Genomic DNA, 19097 nt, shown 5'->3' with positions numbered 1-19097 from the left:
GACTTGGTTCCAATGCCATTTTTTTTTTTATTCAGAAAGGACACTGCTTCAGTAATTTAACCAAAGAATGCTATAGCCATGATCAAGTTTAAGAACTGAATCAAGGCTGAGTAATTGCATAGGTTGTAGAATTAATGATTGTGTTAACCTTATGTGGAACTGGTCTAGCATGCTGCTGACTTGCTTCCACTATGAAGACAGTGGGGGATGCAGACCTCAACTGAAAGGCAGTTTAGTGCTGGAAACTATGGACAGCCTGAGCTCTTGAATGCCACAATCATGTGGTTAATTCAGAAATACAGGTTATGGCTCGAGGCTTCTAGAAATGAAAAAATATAGTAATCACGTTTTTGCTTTCAAAACTGGCTTCCTAGAGCCTCTCTTGCCTTCAAAAGAGAAGGGGCAGAAAGCAGCATATTGAGCAAGGTTTGAAAACTGAGTTTAAATCTTTGTGTTCAAGAACAATTCAGCTTCCTTGGCACTAAGTCGGTGTTTTTCAGCCTTTTTCGCTTAATGCTATAATAATTAAAAAAAAAATTTTCCTTAAGCAGAGTAGTTTTAAGTAAACCATATTAACCTATATTGTTTCAAATCAGTTTATATACACAGAACATGGGATAGCTTTAAAAACACACTGTACACTTGCAGACGTTCAAAGAAATCCCTGAAGGCAAGACATGTAATAGTGGGCATAGCAGGCCAATTATCTAGATGCTAAGCCGTTAAGCTTTAAACAATACTCTGTACAGAAGTACTTATGGAGAAAAGGGGGAAGAGAAAACAATTAGGAGTAATAATAAAAAAAAAAATCTAACAAAAGGCCATTATAGCTTTACTGCCAGAGTACAAGCAGCCATTAAACTTGTCATGTAGGTGTTACATTCTTACAGTACAAGTAGTAAGCTTTAGATTTAAGATGAAAGACAAGATAGAACATCAGCATAAAACAATACATGTAGGAGCTTGTGTTTTGTGGAATAGTAGTCCTTTCAATGAAAGCCAGTTTGCAGAAAAAAAAAATGCAAAGGATAGAAGCAACTGTAAAAATGGTATTTCACACTCTACAAACATTACTTCACAATTAGTTAAATACAAAGCTCTACTTATGTATTTAACAAAAATACTTCAAAGTTGACATGTCATATAACTGGAATTAATACAGACATCTACAAGCTGGGGAAGAGTCATGGTAAGTAGCTGATAACAGTGGGTTTGTAAGTCAAATGAAAAGTGTTCAATTTGAATAGTGGCTAATTACATACGCATTGAACATCTGTATTTGAAAGTCAGATTCTCCTAGTTTAGCATCTTTCCTTCCCCAACACCAAGTTTTATGATGTTTAATGTCTTGTCCCTTGCCCACTGCAGTTAGCATTAACACAACTTTCAGCTGGAAGGAATCATCCTCTGGGAGCAGCAGGAGGAGGGTGAGTGCGCTGTTAGTCGCAGGCAGAACGCACAGCTTAGTTCAGTGCTTTTACCAGGTATTGAGTGACACTAAAAGAAACAGTAGGATGTTAGACTAAGGACAGAGCTGCAGAATATCCACTTGCTGAGTAAGACGAGATGTATGCGTCACGCAAAAAAGCCTGGTGCTATAGATTTTTAGGTTAGGAGAGGCCTGAGCCAGCAAAGCACTGTTGGCAAATTAATACAGCTATTGACTTAACTCAGATTTACTTGTAACTGTAGAAATTTAACTAATGTTTTGCTCCATCAGGATTTGTCCAACCTTTTTACAGAGTTTGAGGGATAAAGTTGCTGCTTTTGTTTTGTTTTTAAGAATGTATCCATCATTTGTAAGGTATCATCTGGCATGCCTCAATTAGAGGTATTTCCATAACTCATGGGGATATCTTTTCAGGGCTTGGTAATCTGACATATCAGCTGTAATACCACTGGGGGGGGGGGAGGGGTTCTTTCAAAGACCTGTAAACAGGAAAATACAATTGCACTTCTGTATTTTTTTCCAACCATAAATAGAATTTGAGTAACTGTTGCTGTTTTTTGTCATAAGAGTTAAATAATTATGTTCAGTGAGGAAAGTTTACATCCTCAATTTTTATGCCAGAACAGAGGAAAGGAGAGAAGATAAAAAGCTGTTTCTGAATGTCCTTATCTGTAAAGCAAACAGAATTCTGAACACCTCCTTATGAACAGACAAATAAACCACAAGGAGAAGTAAAATCCTTTTTTTTAAAAGCATTCTGCAACATCCTAGTGTTACATTTCAGAAAAGAAGAATTAGTAAAACAAACATCTGCATCCAGACGGTTTAAAATCAACCTAACGTTTGACATGGTTTTGAGGGCTGGGTCTTTTGTTAGCATAGCAGAATATTTAGGCACGAGTTAGATACGCAAGAAGTATATCAAACCTTAAAGTATTGTATTAAATATCCACTCAAATATATGAAAGATTTGACTGGGTTCTACTTCTGTCCCTTTATTAGGTCAAAAAGTGAGTGAAATTGTGTGTCAAAATAAGCCAATGTCCTGCAGCTTATTACACACTGAATCAATAATAAAGAAAATAAATGATAATCCTATCTACTTACATAAAAAGGTAATTTTAGAGTAAGTTTCCAGACTTGCACAAATATGCAAAAAACTGCATACAATCAGTTTCCATAAAAACAGCAGTTTCATGTAAAAGGTGGGTCAACCTGCTAGCCAGATCTACTTTATTAAAAGCTCTGGAAAATTGACGTTGTTGAACACTGAGGGGCCTGTCCTGCTATCACCAAAACGGTAAAATTCACCCCGCCACCTAGGGGTGAGGATGAGGCCCTAAAGGAAGCCTCTCTTCTTCCTCTGCCCATCTTTGCAAATCATTCTGTGACAAGACATAGGGGGAAAAAAAATAGCTCTACCTGGGAGTAACTGTGATTTAAAGGTTTGTAATATATACTTTTTCCAAAACTTGGTAAGAGTGGATCAGGCAAGTCTAAGAACTAAGATTCAGCTGTTAAAATCATAGTTCAGTTTTCTCATCTGCAGTCATCTCCTCCTCCTCCTAGCCTGACCAAAGAAGACCAGCTGACTGAGGAGCTCTCCTGAGGCCAGCTCGTCTCCCTTCCTTGACGCACCCAGCATCCTCCTTTCCCTCATTTGACATCACTTGCGGTAGCTCAAGCTCCTTCCCACACCACCTTTTCTTTTTCCTGGTTTTCTGCCACCCAGCCCCATTACAGAGGACCCTGAAATGCAGATGAGAGGAACTACAATAGCACAGCAAGTGTAAACAGGTTAGTAGGCCTGCCACATCTTTATTGCTACAGCTTTGGAAAAGGGGCAGTCTCCATCCCTCAACGGAGTTTGGGGCAAAGGAGAATAATGGTTAAGGTAAAAAATTCTGAACAGCAAAATTAGGAAAAGCAGTCAAAATTTTTCAGGGCTCTCAGAAAAGCCTGCATCTGGAAGGTACTGAAAAAACTTGCACTTGAATGGTAGGCTTGCCTCTGACCCTGTAGTAGTGCTGTGCAGTATGTGATGGTCCCATTTGACCTACTGGCATGAATACAGTCGTTTTCCTGCCCCTTGAAGGCTAAGGCTACTACACACAGCTACCATGACTTGTTTAGTTCACAGAAGTCTCACAAATAGGGTCATTCCTTGTGCAATGTTTGATGGAGGTGAAGGTAAAGTGGTTTCTTGGTCAACAGTTGCAATTTCTTCCTTTTAAAGTCAGTGGGTTTTTTGTACCTGTAACCACAAGAAAGTAAGTTAATACAAGTGCTAAAGGCTATGTAGGAAAATGAAAGCATGCTAAAAAGCTTGTCCTGTCCAGATCCTATTGCCATAATCTTTCAAATACATCAGTTAGGATTCACTGAAATGAACAATAATGAATAGATTTACATGAAGAAACTCCAAGCAGTATTTTCTCTGGAATATTACTTTAGGAAAAATAAAGATTTCAATTTTTAAAATACATGTAAGCTTTATGTAAGGAGAATTCCTGCTATAATACTCTGGATCCTAGGAAATACAGTACCAGTTAATTCAGTACGTCAGAAGTACTGCAGCCAATGGAGGCATTTGTTAAACACGTCTTAAAGATGCTCTGAATTGCACGTTCCCCCTCTTCTTCAACCCTCCTCCGCAAAGACCTCCTTCAACACACCCTCACCCACACAGTAAGGGCAGGATGCACACCACAAGCACTGCAGTGTAACTGGCTAATCTATCTCCCTGCCTGCTTAGAGGGGAAAAAAAAAAAAAAAAAAAAAGAAAATGCTTTGAAATGTTCGTAAGAATTCAATTTCAAATCAACCTCAAATATCTCAAATTGTATTTCCTTTACAGAAGTTCTGTACTAGAAGTTCATGAGAGTTTAATATTTTCTTACATAGCTGATCTGATGCTCAAGCTAAGGTCAAAACGAAAGACTCCCACACAGAATTTGTTAACTTCTTAAACAATTCAGTTCCAAATGAAATGCTGGTGTCTGGAAATAGTCTAGTTTTGAGAAAGGTCTCTAGCCATTTTTTGTCTAAAGGCTTTTTTATCTTCCATTCGTTATTAAAAGTAGAATATTTCTTATGGAAGTCAATCCGATGAGCCCAGAAAACCTTCCTTGATGCAACAAGCAACACATTGTAACTGAAGTCTAGTTCGTTTCCTCTGTAGCACCTGCCATTGGCATCTGTAACTGCGAGTCACTTACAGTTCTATAACAATTGCCCCAGGTTTAATTTCATCCATCTCCATGAAAGCAAAGCACTTGGTGCTAGTAAACCTCTTCTTAGGCTTGTAGTGTTTGAATTCAAAGAAAATAGCTGCACCTAGAGTGGAAAGCAGTTTAACAGAAAGTTAGCAATTATGGGCAACAATTATCAGAAAACTTATCTGCCATTAAGGTGCGCTATATACAGTGGAGAGAATTATCTCCAATACTTTTGTAATTTACTCAGAAGATACACCATGTTCTTACACTGCTCATCACACTCACGTGAGCTTGCACTCCCAATTCAGTTACTTATATCTAGGTAACAGTTTGTCCAATGAATTGAGAAGGTCATAAAGCAGCTAAATATGTAACAGAGCAGAGTGCTGCATTTGTATCTGTTTTCATTCCTCCTTTATCTGCAAGTCATCACAATGACCCATTTGAAAAAGACAGGATGCAAAGGTCTATTTCTATCCACATCTGGATTTTGAGCCCTGCAGTAGCAGCTCAGGCATGGCCTGTTCACTAGATCAGGAGCAGCCTAGTGTCTATACTCTGAAAGCTCCTGGGCCCCATTTCCAATATCTGACAATACATACCTTTTGTTAGTTTTTCAACGTGTTTCTGGATCTCAATGTCCACGTTAAAATGGACATACGTGTCCTCCTTCCTCAGAGCCACAGGAGTATCTTGCACAGGAGTCAGATCTATCCCATTCAAATCTGCAGGGAAGAAATACCATGAGAATGGCAGAAGCTTCTCAGACTTTAAGGTCTTGCTTTCTTTAAGAGATTTGAGAATAACTTCTAAAACGTCAGTGGAAATTTAACATCCGCCTGGATTTTTTCCTAACCTTAAAAACGGGCAATCATACTCTACAGTCAGTCTTACCTTTTGACAGCACAGAGAAAGCAGATGAAGTTCTGACAACGTTTAAGAAGAAAATTTGGAACTATCCCTCCTTTTATTTCAAGAGGACATTTCTTGCTGCTGCCAGCAAAGGATTCCATTCCCTCTGCAAGCAGGACTTGAGCAGGGCTTCAGAATTGCCGCTGAACAGGCAGGAAGGGATAGGCACCACGGGCCTCCCCTCCACACAGGATCTGCGCGGCATGGATAGCACAGCTTGCGCACAAGCTGCAGTCATTGCAGCCCCCTCTGGTTTGCTGCCTGGGCACAGTGTGCATTACTTATCTTGGCTGCTCGCAGGCAGAGGGACGGGGGCCCGTGGGTTCGGATCCTGCTGTCGGCACCAGCTGCAGGTTGTGCTGCTCAGGCACAAGCCGGAACAAACAATACTGTTTCTCGGTAAATTTCTGCTGTTTGCACCAGCACGTTTGTGCAATTTTGTCCTCTTACTCTCCTTCTCTCTCACTAGTGTGTCCTTTCCCTCAGGTGGAGCCAAGCTGCTAATGTTGCGGTCAAGATTATAAGTACATAACAGACATAGTGTGCCTGGGGTACAGGCTCAGGCCAGGGCCCAAAGTGCCCCTGAACACACCTCTTTCAGGGAGCCGGCAAGGATCACCAACGATGCACTTGTGTGATGCAGAAATCCTCCCTCCAAGCTATTAGTAGAGCAGACCTGCTCTAAGACAGCTGGGAAAACGACTACTAAGCATCTTGAGGCTTCTTTTAACACAGATAAAACAACTTTTCAGAGTTACCTGCTCCAGAAAGGAAACGAAAGCTAGCTCTGAAGACAAGCAACAGTTTAAATATATATTTGTTAAGAAAGACAAACACTTCAGTGGAAAGGAACACTGAACACTTGCTTTACAAATTCCATTAAGTTCCAGGATTCAATGTTAGAACCCCTTAGCACAGGTATTTCCCTGTTGGCCAAGGGAAATTCAACATGAAAGAATTACGTTTGATTAAACCTACATCCATCTGGCTAGTCTTGCCACTGAAATCACCTGTCCCTCAGCTTTCTAGCATACTGGGGGCAAAGAAAGATCCAAAAGTGACTAGAGAAACGGGGCCTGAAGAATAGTTTGACAATTTAAAAATAATGCTGCAAACGTACAGCAATTAAATAAAAAAAAAAAAAAAGACTGCATTTTTCCCAGACTGAAAATAAAAAGAACAAGCATATCAGCTGGGGAAGATGAGAGTCATGTGTCAGCCTTCTGCCCTAACCAGGTGAACAACTCAAACCTTCAGAGTGAAGCAGAAGGTTTGACTATTGAGAAATCATCACAGGAAGCAGGATTAGATAAAGCTTTCTGTCTACATATTTGTCAGGTGGCATCTGAAGCACCACTGGGATTCAAGTGACATTAGATACTGTGACCCTCATCTCCACCAAAGAACTTGTCTGGTAGAGGAAGCAGCCTGATTACACATCTAACAAATATTTTACCCCTATAGTTAGTATCCGATAGCACATCTAAAGAGGATACATACAAAGTCACTATCAAAACTAAACATAATTAGAGGATGTAGGCCCAGCCACATATTTTTTTTTAATCTGATAAACAAAAAATGATATACCTCAAAAAATTGCAAAGATAAGCATGAGTCAGGCAGGGCAGGTTAAGGGTAAGCAATCCTGACAGTAGCTTCCTGCTAAGAAATGGGGAAGAGCCAGATACTCCCAGCAGAAAGACTCAGAATACCAAAAATCTCAGCCTCAAACAAAAGCCATCAACCATGTGGCCATCTGAAACAGTGAGAAAACTTGATGCTGCATACTCTGGGCTGACAGAGAGAGGTTCTGCCAGACTCATGGCGGCTATCGGCATGGAGACTGTTAGCCCACCAGACTTTGGCTGAGATTTTTCACTGCCAAGGCGGAATCGCATTTTATGTTTTATTTCGCTTATAAGCTTTGCTTCCTGACTTTACCTCTGTTTCTCCGAACCTTGAGCCTTGGTAAGCAGATCTTTGTTTTACTAAAGAACTGGTTTAATGACAGCACAAAAATAGAGCCAGTGGGTGGTGGTGTGCTGTCTCCAGAAAACCCAGAAACCAATATGTATTGTGGAATACAAGCAGTCCAAAGGGACCTGCTCTTCAGAGTCAGCTGAAGAACACGAGACAGAGAAGTACAATCTGCCAAGTCACTGATACTCAGCTCCCAGCTTGGGAAAAGCACCCCAGGGTACAAAGACAAGTGTTGCTCCTGCAGAGAGCAAGGAGGAGATTCACCCTCTCAGTCTCTCTCAAACATAGAATTTTCCTATCTTTGATTAAAATAAGAGCGGCAAGTCCACAACAGAAGATGCAAGTATCAACAAACACTTTTCCCTTTAGGTTTAAAAATCAACACAGTTTTCAGAAAACACACTTTCTCCACACCAGAAATAAGGAGCCAGGAACAGCAATCATTACCCTTTACACTGACTGTGATGTAAGGATCAATGCACTGCCCAGCATCTTTCAGACCAATTTTCTCTATGTTGATGGTGAGTAATGTCATCCCGGGTTCAGACGGCAATCTGGGTAATAAAGTACCTGGGAAGAGTAAAGCATATTATTAACCCCTTAAGTAATCTTACAGCAGAGGCCTTGCTTATTCCACCTATTATTTATCATCTTTCATGGAAGACGCTGTTCTCCCGAGAGGGTTCAAAGCCCAAGGATTCATACCCTGATAGTACACAGCACTATGGGAAAGTCTGTGTGCACAGATACACAGCACCATTTGACAGATTTCAAAGCCCACACCAAGAACCCTCAGGACTGCCTCAAGTTAAATAAATCCATAGAAAACTGTAATATCTTAAGAACAGAGTGGAACATTGTTTAAGTATTCTTTCTGGCTGTCATGCAAAATAACTCATGCATGGAATTTAATGTACATCATTTTTAAGAATAAAACTTGGGAGGCTGGATTCAATCTGCAGCTGCAGGAAGTTCAGACACTTAATCAGGAGTAACCACCCCACGGAACATGGCTTGGCCTCATGTTGAGCATTTAGACTGGAAGAATTAGAAGGAAAACGGCAATGTTGAAAATCCCACTGGACAAAAGGAAACCAGAAGAGAGACTCTTAATTATCTAAATTCCAATGGCATGGACTTAAAGGAAGGGAAGGAAAATAGTTTTTGCATCCCTCAAGTTCCCTTCTGCTTTAAGGAAGGAGTTACTAGCTCTGTATGAAGAGACTTTAACATCAGGTAATCTTTGTGGTCACTGGCTGATGTCAGTGTAGGTGAATCCTTGCAGTACTAAGGAAGAGAGTGCAGCTCGCAAAAAATCCAAATTGTACAAGCCCACTAAAAGCTGTGGGATTCTGTAACCAGCAATGGGGTAGTTTCTTCATGGTGACTTTAGAAGAAGTTGGCAGGCTTGCTTAAAGCCTGTCTCTGGTATTAGATGAATAAGCACCAAGACCAATGCTTAGACTTATGAGCAAGTTTCACTTAAAGTTTTGATTTTTCTAATAAAAAAAAAAATAATATATATATATATATATATATATATATATATATATATATATCCATCCCAAGGCTTTGAGATCTAAAGCAGGTAATAGTTTCCTTCAGCAAGTCATAAAGGGATTTCCTTCATCCTTCTTTTCCCTTGATATTCTTGAAGAGTTGGAGAACTGAGTTTTTTTTGAAATATATCTCTTGAACAGATGTTCAAAGTCAGGGTTGTTATTTCAACCTAATGGAAGGCAGAGGCAAGCCTGTCTTCTCTTTGGCACAAAATTTTGCTCTGACACTTTTCAGTTATCTCCAAAGAGCAGCATGCCCAGCCACGAGTCATAACCAGCTGTAACTTCCAGTTTCCTGTCCATCACTGAAAGGGACCAAGTGATAGGATATTTGACATGTAAAATAACCTAACAGATGCATCAGATTTTGCCTTTTATTATTATTAAAAACAAACAAAAAAAATCAGCTTAAGAAAAATTCTACCTTTGCAAAATGCTTTTCAGAAATTGCAGAGTTGTAATGAACAGAAAAGTCAAGCTCACTTTCAGTGGGTGAGAGAACAATAGGACACACAGTCTCTAAGGAAATGTGGGTTTTTTGCCACTTCAGCTGGAGGAACAGCCAAGTGAGAAATGCAATATAGCAGCTGACTATACATCTATCTCCCGTGAGCTGTGGCCACCCAGCAGGTCTTTCGCTGACTCTGTAGTCATTCCACGCAGGAGACATCAGCTGACAGTAACCTCTCTGAGGTACCTTTAGTACGGCTGGCCATCGCAATGCCAGTCTGCCATCATGGCTGGGGCCCATTAGCCTTTAGCAGGCTCACACTGAGGCTTTTCATTAGGGAAGTGTCAGTCATTTCAGACATAGTGGCAGGGAGTCATTACCAGAGAAGGCACAGGGCACCTATAAATGAAATAAGCATCCTCCTCCAGGTGCATTTCACCTGTAGGAGCCAACCTAACAGCTCACTGCCACCAAGACAGAGGTGTCCTGTCTCTCCAGCCCCAGCCCTCAGTTCAGCTCACCAGGAAAAGGGGAAAGAACGTGGAAACGGCTCACAAAGGAGTCTGTGGCCAGCACAGCACTGGAATAAAAGAGTACACAACCAGGAGACCCTCTGTGTTAGGGGCTGCCTGCCACTGGATCAGGTCATCTCTTTACAGGACTGAGGTCATAAGTACATGAGTACATTTAGTGTAAGATTTCCCATCAAATATGCACTCCGCTAAATAAAAGCTAGGTATGCCTACCTTCTGCAACACTGCAAGTCAGCCTGTTTTTATTAGCACAGTAAGACTTCTAGAGCACTATGTAAGGTGTGTCACCAAATATGGCCTTCCCTTTTTCTGGCACAGGAGGCACATAAAGATCAACAAATAGATGCTCAGTTCTTTGACTGTTACCAGAGATTGTATTTCGAGGGCTGAAATTAAGAGCTAAATGAAAGATGTCACAGCTACATGAACATGATCAAAGAAATTACAGTATGTATTAAAAGGTTATCATACCTTCATTGGCTCCTGGGTTAGATGAATGGTGCAATGTGATAACGATGAAGCCATGCATGTAGAAGACAAGACCATGGTCAGTTAGACAATACAGTTATGCATTATGGATTAAAGGCATATAGAAGCAAAGAGTGCAACACAGTTCTATCAATTCAATATGGAAAGTCCACTTAGACTTATAAGGCTCAGCTTAGAAGACTGCAAACTGTTTTGTTTAAGCCTCATCATCCAGAGAAAGCAACAACCCAACATCCAATTATCTGAGAAAACCATACAAAAATTTACATTCAACAGGGAAAAAAGGTCTGTGGTATCAAACTAGTACAAAACCACCTCAGAGGTTTAGTTTAACATAGCTATGGGAAAGTTTATCTTAGTGCAAAAAAAAAAAAAAAATCAGAAAAGACGGATATGCAGTTCATGAAGTAGGTTACAATGTAATACATCAGTAAATTTAGGAATTACTATCACCTCCTCTTAAAGCATGGAATTATCATGAGGAGTAATTCTGTAAGAAAATGCCCCAAACTTCTTTTCTCTCTGATTTGGATATCCTACTTCTTAGAACAGGATTTAACTGTAAACTCAACCTGTCTACAGTCAACTCTGATTCTTTCTTAAGCACATACACAGCCCCGAACCATGTCTATTATATCCATATAGCTTCAACAGGTTGCACAGAGGTTAACTGTTGGCACCATGGTAAGTGGTCACAGCCTTATTGATTCACCACCATTCCAGTGAGCTACTCAAGATCTCTCTCTTTTTCCCCCGCACCTTGAACCTTATCTAACCAGTGTGCCGAAAGGTAAAGAAAAAACCACCCAGAAATATGTTCCTCCTCTAACTTGACCTCCATCTAGCTACCTAGAGATGTCAGCATCAAACAGCAGCGGTAGGATTTAATGCTGAATCCCAGTCAAAAATCTAGAATTGTGCACATTAATATAACTAGAGAAAAATATACATGTACTCAGAGGAAGCCCAAATGAAATTTCCAACAAATGCTGTACTCAGGACAGACAGAATGCATCTTCACATATGGATTCATGGTGACAGATAACAAAGATAAAGATAGTAGAATGCCAGTAATGAAATACCACAATGTATTACAGCCTATCTGTGAGCTTACTGTACACAACTGTAGACTCTGCATGTCTACATCAGTGTAGCCTACAGGGACAATATTCAGTGGCACCCATGGGCTCACATCTAAGGACAGGGTCATGTTTTCCTCAGGTATAAGAAATGCTACACCCCAGTTCTTTCAACCATAATTCCAGTACTAGTTTCCCTATTTGTTATTGCTTTCCAGAAGTCAGAAGTTTGCCAGCCTGCTCTAAAACTAGAAAGTCATTTTTTCTGCAAAGAAACTAGATCGGAACCAAAAGACCTTCCACTGAAAAGTTTTGCTCTGTTACCTAGTAAATTGTCAAAAGTTGAAGCCACGAGAAGACTTCTGCAGAATCAACAGGTACAATCATTTCTGCAAACGCTTTCATGAGGACAAGGACTTAAGCTAGCAAAACCAGCGCTACCCATCCTTATCCCTCCCTAGCCCCCTTGGGCTTTAATCCAAGCTATTGTCTCACCAGATGATGCAACAAAAAACTGAGCAGCAACAACTTATCACATTCGTAGCAGGAGGTGATGCTACTTACAGGAGCAAACATTGCTACAATTTATATCTGAATGCCTTTGAGTCACTTCACATAATACAGTTAAGAAAGTGTATGAAATGAAAATACTGAGTTTGAAAAAGGAATAAAGATTAATTACTTGAAGCAGACGGTACCATCTCACAGGTTATCTGTTTTGCAGTAAGAAATGGTTCGTTGAGGAAAAAAACCACCAGCCACCTTCATGGTTCTCCTATACGTCCTTAGAGTTTACGTTAGCTTGTTGCTCCTTGTTCAAACTTTTCAAACCAGAGGTGGAGAAAGGGGCTTCTCAGAGACAGAACTTAAGTATGCTATGTCAGCTGGTGCCCCTACCTGGAACTCTAGCAAGAAAAGAGTCTGGAGACCCTGCTCCAGCTCCTCCTTCCTCATCATCCTCCTCAAATTCCAAGTGTTCCTCTTCTCCAGGTGCTAAAATCTTCCTGTAAAATATGAAAAAGAAAAGTGAGACCAGAGATAGTGAGCTATCATCTGGCTTTCAACTCGCAAGTCCGCACCTCAGTGTAGAGATGAAGCATTATACTTTAATATCATCTCATGCTTCTAATTAGTTACTTCTTGTAGATATGGACCCTGAGAGAGGTTGCAGAAGCTTAGCGCACACAAAGAGAGCAGAGAGCTTGCAAACAAAAAAAGAGGCAACTTCAGAGAAACCGATGGGCCTATCAACTACCAAGAGCAAGGGCTTAATTTTTGGTGGTACCTAGATAACCAGAATTCAAAAGTTCTTGCTTAAACTGCAGTTTACTAAAAGCAATTCAGCATGTGTGTGGCTCTAGAAATTCTCATGTCTCAGACGTACACTAGTTATCAGACCATGCTCCCTTTCAAACACTTATTTGTACATGCAGTGATGCAGTCCTCTCTCTTACCTGAGTGGGACAGGTTGAACATCAAAGGGGAACTCCTTATTATAAGTGAGGATATTCTTTAAGACTGTAGAGAGGGAAAAAAAAAAAAAAAACAAAAAAAACTACTAAGAATCCATATCCATAAATCAGGATTAATTTCACCACTTTGCACAGCTATGTCCATTGTCACAGCATCTTCACAAAAACACATCAGATCATGCCAAAAATATCTGTCTCATCATGTTTGAAACATCAGTACAGTCCTGGTCAAAGCCATATCACTATAGCATTCAAACTGGCTAAGTGCAACTCCGGGACATAATCACTACCACATTTACACAGCCAGGGAAGATAAACACAGCGATAACTAAAAGCATTGTGAGGAAAAGCTACAGGCCCCTGGGGTAACGGTAGCAATCTTCGGTATTCATTCAAAGGAGGGTGATGCTGTTACTGGCATCAGCTCCAAACAGAGTGAAGTCTCCAGAACTAACGCACGTAGGCACACATCTGGGCTGCGCATCCAAACAGCAACTGTAGAAGTCCAGGAACGCTGGTAACACATAACTCAGTTGAGATTTCCTACTTTTTCATGCATGTGCAGATTTTTCCTCCCCTCAGATGTCTGGGCAAATTAGAAACACTCAGAAGAGATGCAGTACAGTATGTTAGCATTAAGGCCAACAGAAAGCAGCTACGCTCTCCAGCGGCTGGAATTTCAGCTTTGCCTTCTGTAAAGGAAACTTACTCAAGTTTTAGTTACCATACATTTAGCTTGTATTTCAAAAAGCATTAACTAGTAGAGGTAATATTTCTAAAAAGACAAAAAGGAAATAAGTATTTAAACCCAGAGGTGCTGAAAGCAGAACTTTCAAAATGCTAAACAAAAGCAGCAGAAAATACATATACTGATTTTAAAACCTAGATATTCACTTGCATGTTGATACCAATTTGAACATCAGGGGCCAGTTAAAAACCAGGTTAGTTTCAAGCCAAATGACTGTTTAATATTCAATTGTTAATGACTTCCAAAGGGGTCATGTGCCTACTTTCACTTCAACAGTTCTGTTGTAGCCTTGATGGTTAAAGGACCTAAAAACATTAAGAGAGCGAGCTTGCAGGGGAGGCAGTCTCCTGGCAGACAACGAGTATCTGAGAATGGGCAGGAAGGAGAGGGAGTGGAAAAAGCTAAGTCCTCTCACCGAGTGTCACTTTGTAATAAGCCCTCTCATAGCAGGTTTTGGAAATCTCCCCTTATGCCTTCTGGATGACAACAAAAATGTTTCTAAATAGCATTAAAATTATACAAATATTCAGAGGTATGGAAATGCCAGTTACATTTGAGCAAGGACTGCTAGGCCCTTCAGTCTCTGCATGTGACACTTCAGCTGCTGCTCTGTATTTCTTTACATTCACATCACTCCACGTGGGCTTCGCCGTGAACTTACAAGACACCTTCCAAATCCTATAGTGAATAGAGAACCCCACTATGAAGAAGTGGGGCAACTATGAAGAAATCAGTAAATCTTTTCAGCCTTTGTTCATTCTGATTTTTTCTGACTTCTGTATCACCATGTGAGAGGCCAGGTAACTGCTTAATTCTGTATATCCGTGTACTGTGTCCAGTCGGAAAGCTTTAAGCTCCATTCAGTCAGAGATGTGACAGACAGAACTGATGGCAAATTTAAAAACACCAAACCTCTCCCTCTCCAGGGACGTCTGCCCTGAGGGACCATCAGTGGAGATCTCAGTATGCTGGTGAAGAATCACAGCCACCTTCCAAAAGGAAGGCAGTTGATTAATAGCAGGTGACAACTTTGGAGTACAGCTGAGGTTCAGGAAAAAAAGGGGATTTTTATTACTCTCCGAATTCCCCTAGTCTTGGAGTGCTGCATCACGCCAGAGAAGGAAAGTGAAACTATACCCCAAAGAGAAAAATCTCCGAAAAGGAAAACCTCCTACAGAGCACAGGCAGATTCTAAAGCAGCAAGGTCAGTTACAGGGGTTCTCCCACCTCTCGCAGGCCCGCTACGCGCGAGACTCTTCGCTGCTGCCAGCGAGCGGTTTCTCTAGCTACGTGAACGAACATCCTCCGAAAAAGCCTTCCAGTAATTCACGCCAGTCATCACTAGAGGGCACAAAATATTCTACCGACATGACACGAGTGCCACAGAGAAAAGGGCAAACAGCTTCAGTGCCGAGAGCTTGTCGTCGTCTGAACTCAGTGCTACGTGTGCACACCCTGTTTAATCAGCAATAGAGAATAATTTTGCAAAGTCTTACTACTGGGATTTATTAAATATGCTCCTCAAACTTGGGTAATCAGGGACAAGTACTGTATCTGCAGCCTTCAGTCTGATGAAATACTTATTCAAAGTCATTAAGGATAAAGCTAACCAATACAAACGCAATGTAACAAGAGCTCTTAGGGGGAAAAGAGAACCCTCTTTCACCTATCACATCTGGAACTTCTGTTTTTTAAAACAAAATAACCAGATACAGGACAAACGCTAGGTTATAATGCGCCAGACTCTCCCTTGAAACACTGCGTAAGACGTCCAAACTTATGAGCCGCTTTTTTGTTTTGTTTTAGCACACATCTCTTGAGGAAAGAGCACTTCCCCTCGATAACGCTGCTGCTGAGAGCACGACCCGCACAAAGCTCTCCATGTTGCTAACTCAGAATTCAGAACTAAAAGGCAGATCTCCAGGAGTGCGTCCTGAATCTATGTGCGTTTTCCCAGGAGAAGTCTTTTTTTTAAAGACGCTTCAGCAGGCTTATATGCAGAAGCTGCCTCTTCAAGAGTGACATTTCTTTTGTGGTGTTGGGCACTACCACACTGTTTTTTTTCTTGAAAGATTTCAAATGAGAATATCAGCATGAGCAGTAAGACCACTTAGCACTTCTTGGTAAAGACCACTTTTAAATTTAAATTCTAAATTTGTTTTTGTGACAACCTATGATATACACCTGTACTGAATATCGTTTTACATAGTTGATACACAAATCAATTCAGACATCAAATTCCCCAGTACAACCCAGTACCTACTCCCCTCGCAATGCACACAAACTAAGAGCTTTGGAACTGGCCACTCTTGGCTAGAATTATCACACGTATGAACACAGGCACTTAAGTTGGTTCATAGCAATTATAATATGACTTTTTAAGTGGGGGCTGCTGCGGGAGCGACAGTCCTATCCTCACTGTGAACGCATGCTCCCAACTACGCTCTCGCCAAGCTGTAACTCCCACGCAGGTCACCAAACTGACCCAGCAAATAACACCGGTTTTCAGCCAGAACACTGCCTGATCCACTTCATCCTATTTGCACACCAAAGCCAATTCTGATGTACAAGATATCACAGCCTATCTATTTTTATGTGTATTAACACCGGGATAAGCTGTCACAAGAAAAGGATTTGCAAGATCCAGCGTGCTAGTAATGATTTCACATAGTGTATTCGCAAGAGAACTATTTGTATGGACCTTCCTACAGCATTATTCCAACACGAAAGATTCAGGGACAAATCCTACAAACAAACAAAACCAGCCTACTGTTTTACTTCACATGCAGCGTGAAATGCAAGCTTAACAAGAAGGAAACGTGTTAGAACTTCACAACAGAGGAAAAAAAAAAAAAAAGAGGATAAATCTAAGGGTCTTGTTTGTTATAACACCACCAAAACCAAATTTCTCAGCCGTTTTGAAAATTTCACACATAAAAGTAAAACAGCCCATATTATGTGAAGAGCTGTTTTCATTCCATCCTAACAGACTGACTTGGTCTAAGGGAAGAATCACTTATTAGCGTTGCCAGTCCAGAGTTTTTAGCCTATTTTGGTGGGATACAAGAGGAAATCAAGAAAATGCTAAATTAAAACACTTCCTAATATATTTCATGAAATGCTTGGGCTTGGCCTGATTTTTAATCTATTCAACAAGATATTCTTAAAAACCACAAAACAAAGGCACAGTTCAGAGAGAAACAGGCCAATGCATTATCAGAACAATCCAAGTCAGACAGCAACATGAAGAACTGCAACATTCACTCGTTGCTGTAGAAGCACCAATTCTACCCATTCTCCTCCAAGGAAAATAACTCAATGTTTTTAAAGACTGATGGCCACACACAGTCCCTCAGTTTTAATACAGTTGCTTGTTGTACGAAGAGTGGGCTAAGTGTTGTTCACACTGGTGAACGGTTTTTTGACAGCTAAAAATCAATTCCCTAAGGAAGGGTGAGATAAGGAACAGGACTGTTACACTGTAAATTGAAACTTCGCCTTTTAAGAAAAGGAGGCATTTCAAGGAAGGCATTAAGTCTTCCAGGCAGGACGCAAATTTTGGCTAAATCCTTCAATATTCACTTCCTTTCGTTTGTGGAATAGTTTGATTCAATTAAAATACGATTCCTCTCCCTTTCCCCTCATGTAGTCACTCATGGGCTACTTGCATACCAGAGTCTAAAATTCATGGGCAGGAAATGAGCGCAACATTTTAAATACTTTATATACAGAGAGTAGGAGTACCTAGGTTTCAGGTATGAAATAATCGTGAATTAGAGGATGCAGATTCCAGACACACAATATGCAGCAGAAGAAAGAAATAATACTTTCAATATATACTTAAATCCTTTCCTGAGTTTATGGTCTTCGTAGACATAGCGCTCTTGTTATGTACCTTCACTTTCCATTTTGGGGAACAATTTCAATGCATTTGGATTCTGTATTTTGGTAGAGACATTAGGAACCTCAATTCAATGTCCTGCCTCACCATAAGCTTCCCATAGGATCTTGTGCTACTTGGAGAATGGGAGCGCAAAGACGCTCTCCATGAAGTGGGCACAGCAACACTTGCCTACCCACAATGTTTATTCTCAAAATTCCCCTAAACGGCACAATTGTGACAGGAGCGAAATAGAACCAGCTTTTTCCAGCATGAAAGAAGCTCTTCCACATTTCCTGTTCCACAAGGATAGAAGAAACTGTAGCATTCAGGATAATGTTGTTTAGATGTGGAAGATCTGATCACAAGGATGCTTTGAAAATAAAACAGCCAGTGTTACCAGAAGGAAAATGTAGCAGATAAATGCATTTCCTACAAGAAAGTTATTTCTGGATTGACATACCAAAAACAGATCCAGGATCAGCTGGGAAAAAAAAACCCTCCAAGGACTGACTCACATCCTTAGTTTGACTCTAACTTCATTAGTCTAACAGCATCACTGTGGTAGGTGACAGGTGATTGCCTTACCATGAGCACATACTAAATGTTTTTAAAAGAAAAACACACGTGATGTTGCAAGTAGGAAGACCGCAAAGTGTTGAAGTTCAAATAAATAATACGGAGGTAAACGTTCAAACTTCTTAGATTTCTTCTGATTATACACTACAGTACTGATAGCTTAAATTACTATTCTCTGCAAAATTAGCATCCAAAGAACTACTCAGGTTAGAGAAAAAATAATAATACATTATCTGAAACATTAGGACTTCAAAGATACCCGTATTACACTCCTTAAGGCATGTCAAGTTTTTGTCTATGTGGTAGCAGAGATTTGGAAGAACCACCTAAAAACAGCATTACCGGCCAACCACACTGTGGTCAGTCAGTATTCATGCTGCTGTCAGATTTTCCACTGTAATGATAAACGTCACTCACTTAAAATACAAAGATACTACTTACTTGGTTCCAACTTCTTCAGATCCTCAAGCTTAAATTCATCCTGCGACTGTGTGGACTAGGATATTACAAAGAAAGAGTGAGAACTTGATATGTACTTCCCCCCACCCCTAGACATATCTCATAACAAGCATGTAAGGCATGTCCTTAGTTCAAGTATACCAAGTTACTTTAAAGCTATGTCATCAAAAAATCCCAAACAAAACACTCCCCAACAGAGGCTAGGTTCACAGATGAGGCAGAAAGGATGTTACTTCTCATGTATTGACAACAAATTTATCCCAAATTCCAAGCTCTAACACAGGATAA

At 40.5% G+C, this 19097-nt stretch overlaps 1 protein-coding gene across 2 annotated transcripts in view; it reads right to left on the bottom strand.

The window, feature by feature from the left end:
- Positions 1 to 811: 811 nt before the first annotated feature.
- The window catches only part of AIDA (axin interactor, dorsalization associated), a 31001-nt gene continuing 12715 nt past the window's right edge, over positions 812 to 19097 (bottom strand). The window contains exons 4-11 of one of the 2 annotated variants that reach the window (XM_068940222.1): positions 18792 to 18846; positions 13126 to 13189; positions 12569 to 12675; positions 10575 to 10586; positions 8008 to 8130; positions 5271 to 5393; positions 4669 to 4786; positions 812 to 3704 (exon numbers count right to left, since the gene is read on the bottom strand). In XM_068940222.1, the coding sequence (XP_068796323.1) occupies positions 3608 to 3704; positions 4669 to 4786; positions 5271 to 5393; positions 8008 to 8130; positions 10575 to 10586; positions 12569 to 12675; positions 13126 to 13189; positions 18792 to 18846 (699 nt within the window). In that variant the 3' untranslated portion in view covers positions 812 to 3607. The remainder of the gene's footprint in view (positions 3705 to 4668; positions 4787 to 5270; positions 5394 to 8007; positions 8131 to 10574; positions 10587 to 12568; positions 12676 to 13125; positions 13190 to 18791; positions 18847 to 19097) is intronic. The other variant, XM_068940223.1, reaches the window with a different exon arrangement.

This window comes from Struthio camelus, chromosome 3, assembly GCF_040807025.1.
Source record: "Struthio camelus isolate bStrCam1 chromosome 3, bStrCam1.hap1, whole genome shotgun sequence".
Taxonomy (NCBI): Eukaryota; Metazoa; Chordata; class Aves; order Struthioniformes; family Struthionidae; genus Struthio; species Struthio camelus.
The sequence above is the reverse complement of the archived record's forward strand: the minus strand, read 5'-3'. Positions and strand labels throughout refer to the sequence as shown.